This window comes from Candoia aspera, chromosome 3, assembly GCF_035149785.1.
Source record: "Candoia aspera isolate rCanAsp1 chromosome 3, rCanAsp1.hap2, whole genome shotgun sequence".
NCBI classification, from domain to species: Eukaryota; Metazoa; Chordata; class Lepidosauria; order Squamata; family Boidae; genus Candoia; species Candoia aspera.
In genome coordinates, this window is record NC_086155.1 from 147,464,357 (window position 1) to 147,479,619 (window position 15,263).

The following is a 15,263-nucleotide window of genomic DNA, read 5'->3' on the forward strand; positions in this document are numbered from 1 at the left end:
TTCGCCTTTAAAATATTATGAAACCAAAAGGATTAAGGTTAAGTTATTGTATATCAGTAAAATTAATGTTGCAATAATACTGTTTTCAGCTGAAAGTTATGTTAAAACAGGAAACATACAAATTGCTACATGTCCTTTCTCTGTCACAGAACATTCTAAAGTGAACTGTACATAAATTCAAATTATTTCTATATTTGGTCTTAAAAGTATTATACATTCTTAGTACATTAAGACTTCAATGTTCCCATACTTATTGTGGAATAAGGCCCACAGAACTGAATGAGGCATGAAAAATTATGAAAAGAAAATGCATAAGGTTGTATATCATGATAGGGTTATTTATTTGGCTGCCCATCTCACAACAGTGTACAAAATTAAAACAACACTTAACCATCTAAATCAAGAAGCCCACGGTCAAAACAATAAACTTACCTCATAAAAGCAGCATTACCAGCAGAGCTTGCCTATTGTCCTGGTCTAAACCCCTGGGGGAATGAAAGGCTAACAGGGTTTGGGCCATCTGGAGGTATGCTGATTCACAGGGCAGGCTCTGTCAAAGAGGACATGACTCCTGGGCCAACAAGACGGGACTATTTAATGGAAGTGATCCAGAGTATGTCCCCCCCTGCCAGATCTGGTGGGCAGCAGAAGCAATGGATAGAACTGTAAAGATTTATAGGATATTATAGACAGGATGCTTGGCTTCTGTTATTATAAGCAGTTAAGCATACCATGGAATCATGTTCTAGAAATGTGTGTGTACATGTGTGTAACATATGAAACCCATGATCCTAGGCTTCTATCTTTCAAACAGAATCAATGCTTTAGGGCAAGTGGTACTAACTCTTCTCTACAATTTATTTTATCATGAATGGATTTGTGCACTGAGATATGCCATAAAATGGTTTGTTTGATTTCTGGATTAGTCTGATATGTTAACTCAGCTGTTACTATTTGGAAAGCAATGTTTCAGGTTTAGCATTATGTATGAATCAGGCCACTATGGCCTGTTTAGCAAACTATTTAATAGTGTGAATTCTGAATTCAATCCCTAACAAATTACAGATTTCACAGAGCATTACCCTAGCTAGATTTGATGTACTGCCTTTAGCAAGTCACTGATGGTAGATAAGAAAATATTATCTACCATGAATGCCTCTTCTCATGGAATTCCCCTGCTATAGTGGATGTGTAATTTGTCTTATTATATCATAATCTGTATAGGGATTTATATGCTATATTAGACTTCTCATAAAAGAACTGCCAGGTAGAGATGATAAATGGTACATTTCTTTTCTTCTGGCAAACCATAGGGCCACTGTTACCTACAAAGTTGCCAAATTTTGCCTACAGCTATGAGCAAATATTATCCAATCTGGCTGAACTCTTGCCATAAATAATATCTTGCTACTGTTGTATTTATGAATTATGATGGATTTTATGTGTATATTCTGGTCTAATAAAGTCTTGCTAGTACTCAACTTACAGAACCCTTCAAGTAATAATTTGCTATTTGAAGTTCAACAGCCCCTGTCCCCCTTTAAAATAATAACTGGAAATAAAGACATAATTTGTTTCAAAATGGGTCTAGCTCAATATTTAAAATGTATTTTGTTAGTAATTCGTTCCAAACACACACCTGATTCTGAATATAATGCTAAGTTATACTATAACAGTTCTTTCATTCTTTCTGGCTTCTCAGATATACAAACCCATCCACTGGGATGATCTGCACACCACACTAACTCAAAAATGAAGAAACCCCATTACCAGTTAGCATTATATAAATACTAAGCTGTGGTGTAAGTAGCTTAATTATAGTTAATAGTTTTAAAACATTATATCATTACTGTTATGGCAGGGAGCAACTTTAGCATTTATGATTTCCTATGTCCACCACAGCTGCTGTTTAATGAGAACTCATGATATACACTGAAAATTCCAAAAATGCCTACCAACCCAAAAAGGTTGATAAAATGTACCACCATGAGTCTTGGTAATGAGTTAATTTCTCCAAACATTTCAATACGGATGAATTAAATTCCTGATTCAGATCTGCTTACAAAGTTTTACAAATATTTTAAACAAGTGCTAAAGTCCACATGAATCCCACTGTAAGGTTAAAACAGTAAAAAAAAAAAAAAAGTTATATATACAGTGTATGTGCGTGCGTGCATACACACACACACACATATACATACGTACATACATACATTTAGGTAAAACAAACATAAAAACAGCCTTGTATTAAATTTATTTTAATGTCACTGAAAATATTGAGGTTTCAATTTACCATTACCACCAAGAACATTTAATGCCTATCTTCATTATTCAAAATAATTTTATTTATTTCTGCAGAACTTAATTTTTAAGATAACATGGAAAAACGCTTTTGCAGATTGATAAATCTTGTCTTAACACAGAACAGTAGACACATGCATTAATCAGTGATGCATTCTAATGCAGGAATCTTTCCCATATTTCAATTCAAGTAGTCCACTACCTCCTTGACATTCCTGTCCTCATTAAAAGAACCTATGCTACTTTGGGAAGATCCATGATCTTGTATGGGAAAATTTTCCACATTTATATTTTATCTTTCAGTGTAAAATAGGATAAACAAACTTGTGAGGAACAAGATTTCAGATAACCTATGTTTTCTTTTGCACCCCTCTTTGCAGCTAACGAAAATGCTGTCAATGAAAATGGGTAGGAGAGAAATAACAACAGAACACTAATGTATTACTGTAGAAATAACTGCTGCATAGAAAAGTGCTATCCTTCCCCCTACCCCCACACCAATGAAGTTCTAGAATGATGCAACATATAATTTCCAGTGGAAGTATTGTGAAAATAGCTTCTAGACTTCTTACTACAAATACTACATACAGTAGTAAGGATAAGGAAAATAAATTAGCATCCTCCTATCTCTTCCCAAACACACTTCTTTCAGCAATTATTACATTATGCATTAATTTATATTATTAACACTTATTATCATACATATTACTTGTCAGTTTGGGGTAAGACATCATCAGTAGGCTGATGATACTCAGTTATACTTGGTAAACCTGACTTGGTTCCTGGAACTGTCAGGAGATGGATGGGTCAAAATAAACTCAGACTAAATCTTGTACACAGGAAGCTGTAGTGATAGATTTGGCTCTACTCTGGCTCCAGATTTAGCTCTAGACAGGGTTACACCTCCCCTAAAGGAACAGATCTGCAATTTGGAGATCCTCTTGGACTTGCAGGTCCTGCAAAAGCAAGTGGAGGCCATGGCCCAGTGAGCCTTTGTCCAGTCCCAATGATGTGGCAATTCTAGGACTATCTGGATTGGGAAGACCTAACAACAATGACACACGGCCTCCTTATCTCACGTTTAGACTACTGCAACACACTCTGTATGGAGCTGATTCTGAAGACAACTTGGAAGTGCAGGGATCCATCTGCTAACCAGTGGCAATAAATATAGTCATGTAACACTACTGATGTGGTCATTGTACTGGTTGCCAATTTGCTTCCAGGACCAATCTGAAGTGCTGGTTATAAGTTTAATACATTTAAAAGCCAACATGACTTGACTCCTGGGTACCTGAAAGACTTGGCCTGCTCCATGAATTCTTGCAGAGCAAGTTTGGTGCAGATCACCATTCAAAGTGCATTTTCTCAGCAGCTGTCCTCACATCCTAAAGCATCTTGCCTCCTGAGGTATGGAACTCCCCAAATGCCTTAGCCTTTAGGAAGCCACTAAAGAGTCAGCTGTTCTGGCCAATGGTATGTGCGCTACCGTACAATTATTTATTTAATTATTATTTGATATTTTTTTTCTAATATAGTATTGTATTTTTGGTATTTGTAAAGTACATTGAGTTAGTGGTCTATAATGTGAAATGAATGAATGAATGAATGTTTATATTTATTTGTTCTACACAGACAAGTGTATACACATAATGGCTATTACACACTGTTTACTATGGGTGCCCTTTTCATATTATCTTTTTGTTCTTCAAAATTAAAGTGAAATCCCGTCAACTCTGGGATATCTTTCTTGGTCATGCTGCCACAATGAAATCCTTTTCTGATTTAGAAATTCTTTTGTTTTTTTTCCTTTATTTCTTTAGAAACATGACAGAATTGCCTGTGGAAGAGCCAGTTAAACAGTTAAAAAAGAAACAAATTAACTTTTAATAAATAACTTTCAAAGGGTTATAAACTGATTCACTTAACATTGTAAGATATCTATATTCTGTAAATATTTGTCTTCCTTGGCACCAAATATATTAATCATCTGGTATCTCTCTCAGATGGAGGTTTTCCTGGACTAGGACTCTGAGCCTCCCTCAGACCTATCCTTCTACACATACCTTCCAAATCCCTCTCTCCTTAGTTCCCTCCTCCCTCTGGAATATAAACTGGAAGGAGGTCCCCTATCAATCAAAGCGAATATTTGTAGCTCAGGGTTGAATCCTTGGTGCTCTCTGAGCCTTGTTGTTTTCTTGCAGACATTTCATTGCCAGACTAGGCAACATCTTCAGTGCAAAGAGGGAGTGGGCCTTACTCTCAGTTTATATACCATGGCTTGCCCTGCTTGTGTTGGTAGGGGTCTTGTTCTCTCCTTGGGAGTTCTTTGATTGGGCTGTTGTTTGCTGCTTGGTTGATTGCCTGAGTTAATAGTTCCTTTATTTAGATCAATACTTGATTAGGGTGTATTGTGCTGTTTGATGGTTCAACCATCAACATAGTGGATTTATAGCCGAGGTAGCTTATGTCAGGCCCAGCCCAAGAATGATGAAGTATCAGTCCATTCAAACTTCAGTTCTTTATTGGCTCATACTGTATAGACAGAATCTTGCCAGACTAAAGCTACTCTACCTAACCTAAGGGGAAATAACCTGCGAGAGCTCTACGGTACTGTTATTCTGAACCTCTTGGTTTTCCCTATCGTTGCTTCCCAGACTGTGCCTCCTCTTATCTCTTCCACCTTCTTGGAATGTGCCCACCCTTCCTGAGAACCAGCAATCCACCACATCTTAGTCCCTTAGCTACACCAGTTCTTTAAGCATAAGCATGTTAAATACGCTATTATTGATATATTTACCACTGTATAAATCTTACTCTATTAGGATTCATGTAGAAAACAATAGCTGAAACACATAAAAGCACTAGTATTCAGTGGCTTGAGATAGATGTCAAAACACAGTTAGCCTAAGTTAAATCAAATGTTAAAACTGGAATAGGAACTGAGATATGGGAACAGATTAAAATAGTTTGGACAGATTGTTGGCAGTCTCTCATGCCCTGAAGATAAAAGTTTATTTGGTTGTATGAGCAAAACTTCACTCTAGTCATTTGTCATTCTCTATAGCAATACATTTCTCAAAGTTTTTTTTTCCCTTCTCAAGACAGGTAGGTTTTAGAATATATGGTTTCTAAACATAATAGGAATGGTCAGAACATGTGCCACAACTATTACAGCCTTATTATTCTGTAGCGGTCTGCTTGGAAAGAGATAGAAGGTGACACTTGAGCTGAATGGCTGAAGAGCAAAGTGATACCACATTTCTGTGTAATTTCAGAAGTTCAAAGTGTCAGTGTTTTCTGCAAAAAGGTGCCAAACAATAATCTGCAATTAATTATAAGACATAACAGTAAAACAATTAAACAGAATTGTTAATTCAGTAGAACATGTCTTCATTTTTATAACATTTAACCTAAATAGGTTTGGAAAAATTTTATTTCTAAAATAAACTAGGTAGATTCTGTACATTCAGAATTAATGCTTAATTTGGGAAGCCATAATCTAGGTAGTTGTGTTCATAATTAACTATAATTGTAACTGGGAAACATTTTCTTCAATCCTGCTTTTAATACTTTGCACATCAGCTATATAAGTGTAAAACAAAAATCAAGTGAATTTTCTTTAAAATGCTTAAATTTGTTCGTTTTATTTTCTATCCCGCCTTTATTATTTTTATAATTAACTCAAGATGGCGAACATACCTAATACTCCTTCCTCCTCCTATTTTCCCCACAACAACCCTGTGAGGTGGATCGGGCTGAGAGAGCGCGACTAGCCCAAGGTCACCCAGCCAGCTTTCATGCCTCAGGCAGGACTAGAACTCTCAGTCTCCTGGTTTCTAGCCCAGCACCTTAACCACTAGACCAAACTGGCTCTCTTTTTAAATTACATATAAAATAATAATTGGGAGAGTTTTCTTGAAGCTCTTAGTATCAGCAAAACATTCATATCAAAATTACAATATGCATAAAAATAATTAAAGAGTTGTGATTAATTCTTAAAATACAATTAGTTTTATATAACAGATGGATTTTTAAAAAGTAATATCACATTATTGGCTTATATTTGTTACTTACAGCAAATCAGGCTTTCAAAATTATTATGAAGAAAGATACTACACACCTGTTATTGTACAATACTAAATATCTCATTTATATTCTATATTCCTTAACGTAGTATATTGTCTATACAAAAACTTACTTTAGAATCAATATACCATATGCATTCTAATGTTCCTTTATCAGCAGCTCACTTCTATGTAACCTTACCCCAAAATAGGTGATACTAAGTGTGATGTGGCTTGTTTTATTCTGAAGTATCATTTGGACTGCAGAAGGAATTTGGAATTTGAAACAGAATATACAAACAGCCCACATGACTTGCTCAGCACCACAAACTGATAATCAAGGCCTTGAAAAATCTGGATTGTCTTGCGTAACCTGCAGATGTATGGGCTTGAACTTCTAGAATTCTCCATCTGCCATAGTCATTACTGAAGCTTATGGGAATCCAGACACACTTGGAGGGCACAGGAGTAGCCCACCAGAGCAAAGGATGGAACATCTTTCAATTTGCCTCGGTTGACAAAGTGAAGTGATTCTGTTTTCATAGCAAGGGAATTACTTCTGCTGCCAAGAAATGGGACCAGGTATTGTCCTTATCAATCCCACAGCCAGTTGTTCATAAGCCAGCGAGGCCACCCAGCATCAACAAGGATCAGCTAAAGAGATCATACACATTACAGAGAGGGCTGAGAGCAGATAAGCACTAAAGAAAAAAGAAAGAGCAGGGTTTCTTTAATGTTCACCATTATCTATCTATATACTACTAAAACTCTAGTGTCTGTTTGCTATTTATAACCTTTAACTGGGTGAAACGATGCATTATATGCCAACAGTTTTTGAACCAAGGTATCAAATGGGCTAACTCATAGAATGCGTCCAAAATCTGGGTGTCATGACTTCCATGGAATAGAAATTTGGCAAATTTCATAAAATATTTCCTGACAAAAAATAATCATAAAACATTTTTTGACAATACAAAAAGTCATAAAACATTTCCTGTGGTCAACTCCTGATGTTTCACTGTGCTATACAGTTCAACTGGGGTACTTTCAAGGCAGATACATCTCTGAACATCTCCCTGAATTTTTATGAACTTTTCCAGCTCTGCCGTTGTTGAAGGCATTGAGGAATCTGGTAAGGAAATATCTCTGAAACAATGACCCAATGGGTCACGGGTTGTCTAGTTATACTTAAAATGTAATCTAGGAGTGCATAGTACATATGGTAAGCTCTTCCTACTACAACATGCCAAACTGTGCTTGTAGCACGCAAGACATATTGTACATATGTAAAACAATATTTCAAGATGCAGATTTATTTTCTGCATGCTAAGTTGGGGAGATGGCTTCTTGCTTCTAGCATTCAGATTCTCATCCAAGTGTTGCACAAAGCATTTCAAATAATCAGTTCTTCCTATGAATCTACTTCTGTTTAGAGTAAATAAATGTCACATGATCAACATATTAGATGCTAAAGAAGAAACAATACAATTTTCATTTATTATTACTAATGTATATGCTTAATAACTCCACACTTCAGCATCCAAGTAAAACTAGAAAATATCAACATACCTGTTTTTTCTGAAGTTCTTAGAAACACCATATCAGATGGAATTCGTTGATTCTGTTGGGGGATAAAAAATCCAAAGAGTGTTTCTTTGTATTATATAATGCCAACCAAATATCTCTCACAAGCACATAAGTAATTAAGATTTTTTTTAGATTAATGCTTAATTAAAATTCAATTTGCTGAGATATAGCTACCACTCAAAAGTCCAATTTTTTAAAGAAATTACTAATTAGTAATAAAACAGTTTTTTAAATGAAGTATCTGAAAAAGAAGTTTTTAACACTTCTGAATTACGACAATATTTTGAGACTCGAAGGAAACAAGCACCTTTTCTTCTGAAGCCATTATGGTGACTAATAATATACTAAAAAACAAAAGCAAATAATGGAAGTTATTTTATCTTCGGACGTAAACTCTGCTAGCCTTAATGGATGAGAGCCAATACTTAAATACTGAATTTTGGTGCCAGGGATATTCTGTAGAACAACATATATGCACAACAACCCATGCACATGGATATATTTGAGTGAAAGTAGGATAAGCATACACCAAGACTAATAAATAGTATCAATAGAATCTCTTGTTCATTCAATCAGTGACTTAACTATTTCATATACTCACTGTATATGAATGTATACAATAGATAGTCCTTCATTTTATATTAAAAATACTTTTATACTGTCCTATGTCTTTATAGATATCAGACAAAATACATTATGACCATAAACAGACATACAAATATAGAATAAAAAATTACACATAATCCTAATGAAACAAAGGAGAAACAGCAAATATGACAGGAAAATCCCTGGGCAAACAAAAAAGTTTTATACCAGTATCAAAAGAACTAGAATGCCAGTCATACCTTTATAAAAGGGAAGTTTACAATCAAAGGATTTTAGAGAAAGCTCTCTTCCTTGTCAATACAAGTACTGTACATAGGTACATTATTATTATTATTATTTATTAAATTTGTATCACCACCCATCTCCCCCAATTTATATACATACAGTAGGTACATGTGAGAAAAACTGGGGAAAGGGATAAAAGAATTCCCTCAGAGAGTGTTTCAACCTACAAAGAGATTTCAAGTGTCCTAGAAGTGGTACAACTCCTTCAAGGTCAGATCATTTTAATACCCTTCTAAATACAAGAGCTTGTTTTACAGTTAAAATGTTCCATTATGGGGCCAGAATGTTTTGGAATGGAATGTTTTGCACACCTGAATGTGAAGAAATGGGCATGCATATTGTGTGAAAGACTGAATTGACTGGTATAGATGTCTGTAACAACTATGAATGGAGAGAAGAGACAACATATGAAATATATGTGAACAGTGTGTATAAGAGAAGGAAGAGAGTAAATTAAATGTATGCATGAATACATCTGAAAAAAGAAATGGTATATATATATGTGGAGATAGATGTGTGTCAGGGTTCATGTGCAATGGGATACAGGTAGTCCTCACTTATTGACCATTCATTTAGCAATGTTTAGGACTTAAGACAGAGCTAAAACCAGACTTATGACTGGTCCTTGCACTTACGACTGTTGCAGTGTCCCTGTGGTCACATGATCCTAATTCAGGCCCTTGGCAACCAGTTCACATTTACAACTGTCACAGCATTCTGCAGTCACATGACCACCATTTTTGACCTTCCCAGCTGGCTTCTGGCAAGCAAAATTAATGGGAAACTGTGTGCTTCGCTTAACAACCATGTGGTTCACTTAATAACTATGTGATTTGCTTAACAACCACAGTGATTCGCTTAACAAACATCACAAAATGGTCATAAAATCAAGTCAGATTCGCTTAATGATCACGTCGCCTAGTGACTGAAATTCTGGTCCCAATTGTGGTCGTTAAGTGAGGACTACCTCACTTACATCCACCAAGGGCTGCAGTCTTGTCCTATTTTGCTCTTGGGTTTTGATGTTTTCTCACTTTCATTACAAACAAATGGTGTGGATGGAGATGGGAAATTCATGGAGTAGTGATCTGGTACCACAATGAGATGTAGTCTCCCCAAGAGGTATTCTAATGACTTGGAGGTCATGGTAAATACTAATCCATCAGGTTATTTTTAGAATAGTTTGGGTTTAGGCGATAAAACTGAAGCAATTAAAATAGTGATTTAAATTTTGTTTAGCTAAATTGGGTTTAGCTCCTTATCCTGGTGACTCCATAGGTAGCAGGATAAAGAGATGATGTGAAGAAGGAATATCATACATGATTTTGGACTCTCTGCTTCAGTCATGTAAAGCTGCCAATCCAATAGAGAAAATTATATTAGGGGAAATTTTAACCCTATGTACCCTATTAATCATGTATTTATATTGCTTTTTGAAACAACTATTAGTCCAACAGAAGAAAAAACTAGGATACTATATAGTAGGACTGTGAGTAGTTCTAAAAGAATTTGAAAGAAGTGGTTCAAAATGAGTTGGAGTACAACTATAGCATATTTTTAAAGTGATCACTCTTTTTTCCCAGATTTCTAGGCTAACCTGAAAAAGGACCAGGTTATTTTAAAGAGTTGCTATACTCCCACGTCCCAAAAAAACTCTTCCAAGTAATTTTCAAAGCATATAAAGCCCAACTATCTAGCATCCGTACTTAATAGTTTTTACCCTCTGTAAAACTAACAGTAGCACTAGGTGTTATAGATCAGGGAAATAGTATGTAAGAAAATGGTTAACCTCCTTCCATCAATGTCACTTTTCTTATCAAATAAGCAACATGATTCTTTAAAATTACTTTTTCTTTACTACCATGACTATCTTGTGTGAATTTGTAACTGAAATTATGCCTATAAAGAATATAAACATCTATTCAATTGTTACATTCAGCTTATTTAAATGTCCAATCATGAACATTTACCAGACTACTTGAAAGCTTTAAATCTTGCATGGACTTGTCTCAAGAATTACTGATGTACAAGAAAAGTAAATTAGTTCAGAATCTTGTAATTTTATGCTAAAAATAAGAAAGTGATGAAATTTCATTACATATTCTAAAACTGTACAGACCCTTCCCACATTTAACAAGAAGCCTTTTATATATCAAGGTGGAAAAAGAATACAGCAAAAATATAAATCTCAGGGAAGAACAGCAGCTATATTGTATATTCAATACTTGGGAACCCACTATCTGCAAAACTGAGAGGAAAGGCAAAAGGCAACTTCAGAAGTCAATAAATCATTCCTTAAATGACAAACATAAAATCAGATGCACTGTCTCTATATAGATTAACTATACATCTTTACAACTTCTCTTTTAATGTTGACATAAACCTTTTAGTCACATCTCAGGTTACTAGCTTCATCCTTTAAAACTGTTGCCTGTTAACAAGCTGAAGCTTTGACAAAAATGCACTTCCTACACATCAAACATAATTAATCTTATTTTCCTCATTAGGGTGGCCAGATACCAAACAAAACAAGTTCTCATGTTGGTTATATATTTCAAATATTTGTCTTTGTACCAAAAAATAAATAGTTTTAGTCTCCTTTATGCTTATATTTGTTAAAGTAAAAAATAATTCCTAGCTTGGAGTCCTGGAAGCATACGATTCTACAGCACTACTGAAACTAAGCAAGTATGGATCATCCCCTTGGATGGGACATCACACCATACAGGTAGTCCTCACTTGCCGACCACTTATTCAGTGACTGTTTGAAGTTATGACGATGCTGAAAAAATAACTTTATGGCCAATTTCCAACCATTTATGACCTTCGCAGCATCCCACAGTCACGTGATCGCATTACAGTCAGTACACGTAGTCGTGTCCCTGACCTGTGTTTTTTTTTCTTTTTTTCTCCCTTGCAGAACAGATTGGAGAGGAAGTGATTGCAAGAGAGTAAGCTGTTTGGTCTTCTACACATTGAAAGCAATGAGATCACATCAGCAGCCCGGGGCTGGGAGCCGCAGGCACACTACGTAAACAGTTTACAGCACTCTCTTGAAATCCCTTCTCCAATCTCTCCATTCTGGGGGGGGGGGGAGAAAGTGATTTCTGTAGGCAATCTCTCCTTTGTTTGACCCTTCCCCCACCCCCCTGCATTGCTTTTGATGTGTAGAAGAGCAAACAGCTTGCTGTGTTGAAATCTCTCTCCAATCTTTCCATTCTGCAAGGGGGAGGGGGAAGGGTCAGGCAAAGGAGAGACTGCCTACAGAAATTGCTTGCTTGTGTTCTCACCCCCCCACCTCACAGAGCAGAGAGATTGGAGAGAAAGAGATTTCAAGAGAGTACTGTAAGCTGTTCGCGTAGCGTACCTGCAGCCCCAGGCTGTGGCACTATCGCTTTGCTTTCAATGTGTACAAGATAGTCAGCAAGCACTCAAGCATTCCAAAGGGCAGAGCGATTAGGAGGCAAACAAAAGCAGAAGGTGTGAAACTGACTAGTCTTGTCTCTTTCCAGCTGGAAAGCACAGTTGCAGTCACATGATTTCCTGCTTAGTGACCACTTCACTTAGTGGCGGAGTTGCCAGTCCCAGTTGGGTTTGTTAAATGAGGACTACCTGTAAACAAATTTAGAAATCTTACAGGTGGGAATGAAAGGAACATGGACAGAAAGAAAACCCTTCACATTTTAGAAACAAACTTCTGGACAAAACTGGTTACAGTTTACCTATAGCTACTATAAAATTAATACTGACATATTGAAAGGTGATTCAGACTGAAACATGTATTTTCTTTAACAGCTTCTTCATTTCTCTGAAGACATTCTGTTGTTAAGAACAGTTTTTCTAGAATCAGAAACTCTGTATGCTCTGCTGATACTTCATGTGGAAACCAGAACCATTTGAGCCTTGTGTGGGGAGCAAATGACAAAGCAACACTGAGTCAACATGACACAAACTATACCCCTTCAGTACATGCATTGTGATGTCACACCAAAATATGAAAGGGACAGAGCTTGCACTGCAATGATTATTTGTGGAAAGCAGTGGATCCTGTCCTGCAACCAAAAGATAATTTTACTTACCCAGGCAAGCTGGAAGTTTCCTTTGCCAATTGCAAAAATCAATTGTGCCTATGTGCAAGATAGGCTTAGGAATCAAATGACAAGAGCCCAATACTAACTGCTATTGACTAGAGGCTTAGTTGCTTTTTTAAGGTTAACTAAACATTTCACTCTTAACTGAGCCTTTAGCTGACTAATATATTATATAAATGCAATTAAAATTAACATAAATGAAATTATATGAATAAAATTAAAACTAATAATGGAATAATTTTTTTAAGCTTTCATTTTTGGCACTGTCTCCATTTCCAATCCTTTAGATCATGGTTTCCCAAACTGGGAGGTATACCACTCTTGGGGAGCTGCAGACAGACTCCAAGGGAGGTATGAAGAAACTTTTAGTTGTACACTGTTACAATAAATCCACCTTTCCCAAAGTTTCATTGTATTGTTTTCATTGTTCATTTGTGTTCATTTTGGTGTTTGGATTTTTAGGGGAGGTCTGTACATTAAGATTACACTAAAGGGAGGTGTGATGGCAAAATGTTTAGGAACCCCTGCTCTAGATAAACATTATTTTCCATGCAAATATTGTATTATTCAGAGTATTGCTTTGCATGTTTCTCTACCCCTCCAAAATACCAAAATTCATCAAGATGGAAAGGCCAAAAAGTATTTAAAAATTTGGATTAGCATTCTATCTATGATACCATACCATACAATTCTAGCTCTAAAAGGTTCAGCATTCAAAAGGATCAAAGATCTTTCAAGTAAATAACGGAACAGTAATCTTCAACCTAAAATGCAAAATTCATTCAAGGGTCTGCCAATAATTGTGCTTAAATTGCTATCTGTCTAAATTCATTTACTTTAAGTACCTCAATAGTTAGAATGTGCTATGTTAAATAAATATATTGTATATGAAGTCATTTGAGCCAGTATAAAAGTTATGGATTTATTAATGGTGTGAAAAACTGTATTACGAGTCCTTAATAAAAGCTATTAATTATTATAACAGTTAAAATAAGCCATGTTAAATATTCTATAGATTAATATAATTATATAATTATATATTAGAAATTATTATATTAAATAATAATTTATTAAACTTGTGTGCCACCTGACTCATATAATAACATGGCACGGGTCCAGGTTACCTGACGAACCGCCTCACCCTTGCTACATTGACCCGTCCCACCCGGTCAGGCAGAAAGGGCATGTTACCAACCCTGTCCATGAGGGACTGCCAATTGGCAGGGTCCAGGAGGAGGGCCTTCTCTGATGTGGCACCCACCCTCTGGAACAAGCTACCCTCAGGGGTGAGACAGGCCCGCACTCTCTCGGCCTTTCAAAAGGCGATAAAAACTTGGCTATGCCACCTGGCCTGAGATGGGAGGGGCGACAGCTCTTCATGGGGTTGGTTGGCCCCGTGAGGGTGCCAGGATAAGTTCTCATTGCCCATTTTGAATTTTATATTTTATATTCAATATTTATATTGTATTTATATTGTATTTATATTGTTTTTATTCTTTGTAAGCTGCCCAGAGTTGTTGTGTACGAGATGTGTGGCAGAAAATTTTTAAAATAAATAAATAAATAAGCAAATAAGCAAATAAATAAATAAATAAATGTATAATTTATGTATAACATAAAAAGTAAAAGAATTCTTTACATATAGTTGTACAAAACCAAAATAAGTCACCTTCAATTCTTCATGTTCTACTAATTGCTGTATTTGAAATTGTCATTCTGTTGATCAGCATTGATCTGTTGATGGTATGAACTCCTGAATTCATTTTTACATTTGATCCAGAGATTTGGGGAGGCCTCTGAAGCAGGTGTGGAAAATGCATAGGAATATTACTTTAATGAAAATTGACTTGACATTTATAGATGGGGCTATTTGTCTAACTTTTCTTGGTTATGCAGTTTTACTGTCTTCTATTCCTACTGCCTCACTGGAAGTTTAATTTAATACTTAGTTATACCTAGTTGGGATGTTTTTAAGATGTCCCATTTACAGAACAAAATAAAAGAGAACTGTAGATAGATGTTATATGCATTCCAGGAAAAATTTTCAACTCAGTAGTTCTCTTCAGTTTAACCTATTCCACCATTCCCATGAATGAACTAAGCTGTACCACATTTCTTTGAACTCTGTTTTAAAAGCTATTCTAGTCATTAAATGCAGATATTGTATTTGGTATCCTTCTCTTCATGGTGAGGAGGAAAGAAATAGAACCACACCACAATGCCATGAAGAACAAATCCATAGAACTACATAGTAAGTCTGCAAAATACATGATTCCCAGCAAAACACTGTTAATTTTGCATTTTAATCTTTATGACAGGGCAATTT

The 15,263-nt window shown here is 35.8% G+C and overlaps 1 protein-coding gene across 1 annotated transcript in view; it reads right to left on the bottom strand.

Moving 5' to 3' along the window:
* ATP9B (ATPase phospholipid transporting 9B (putative)) overlaps positions 1-15,263 on the bottom strand; it is a 172,587-nt gene that overhangs the window by 121,011 nt on the left and 36,313 nt on the right. The window contains exon 7 of the mRNA XM_063299021.1: positions 7,938-7,989. Coding sequence (XP_063155091.1) covers positions 7,938-7,989 — 52 coding nt within the window. The remainder of the gene's footprint in view (positions 1-7,937; positions 7,990-15,263) is intronic.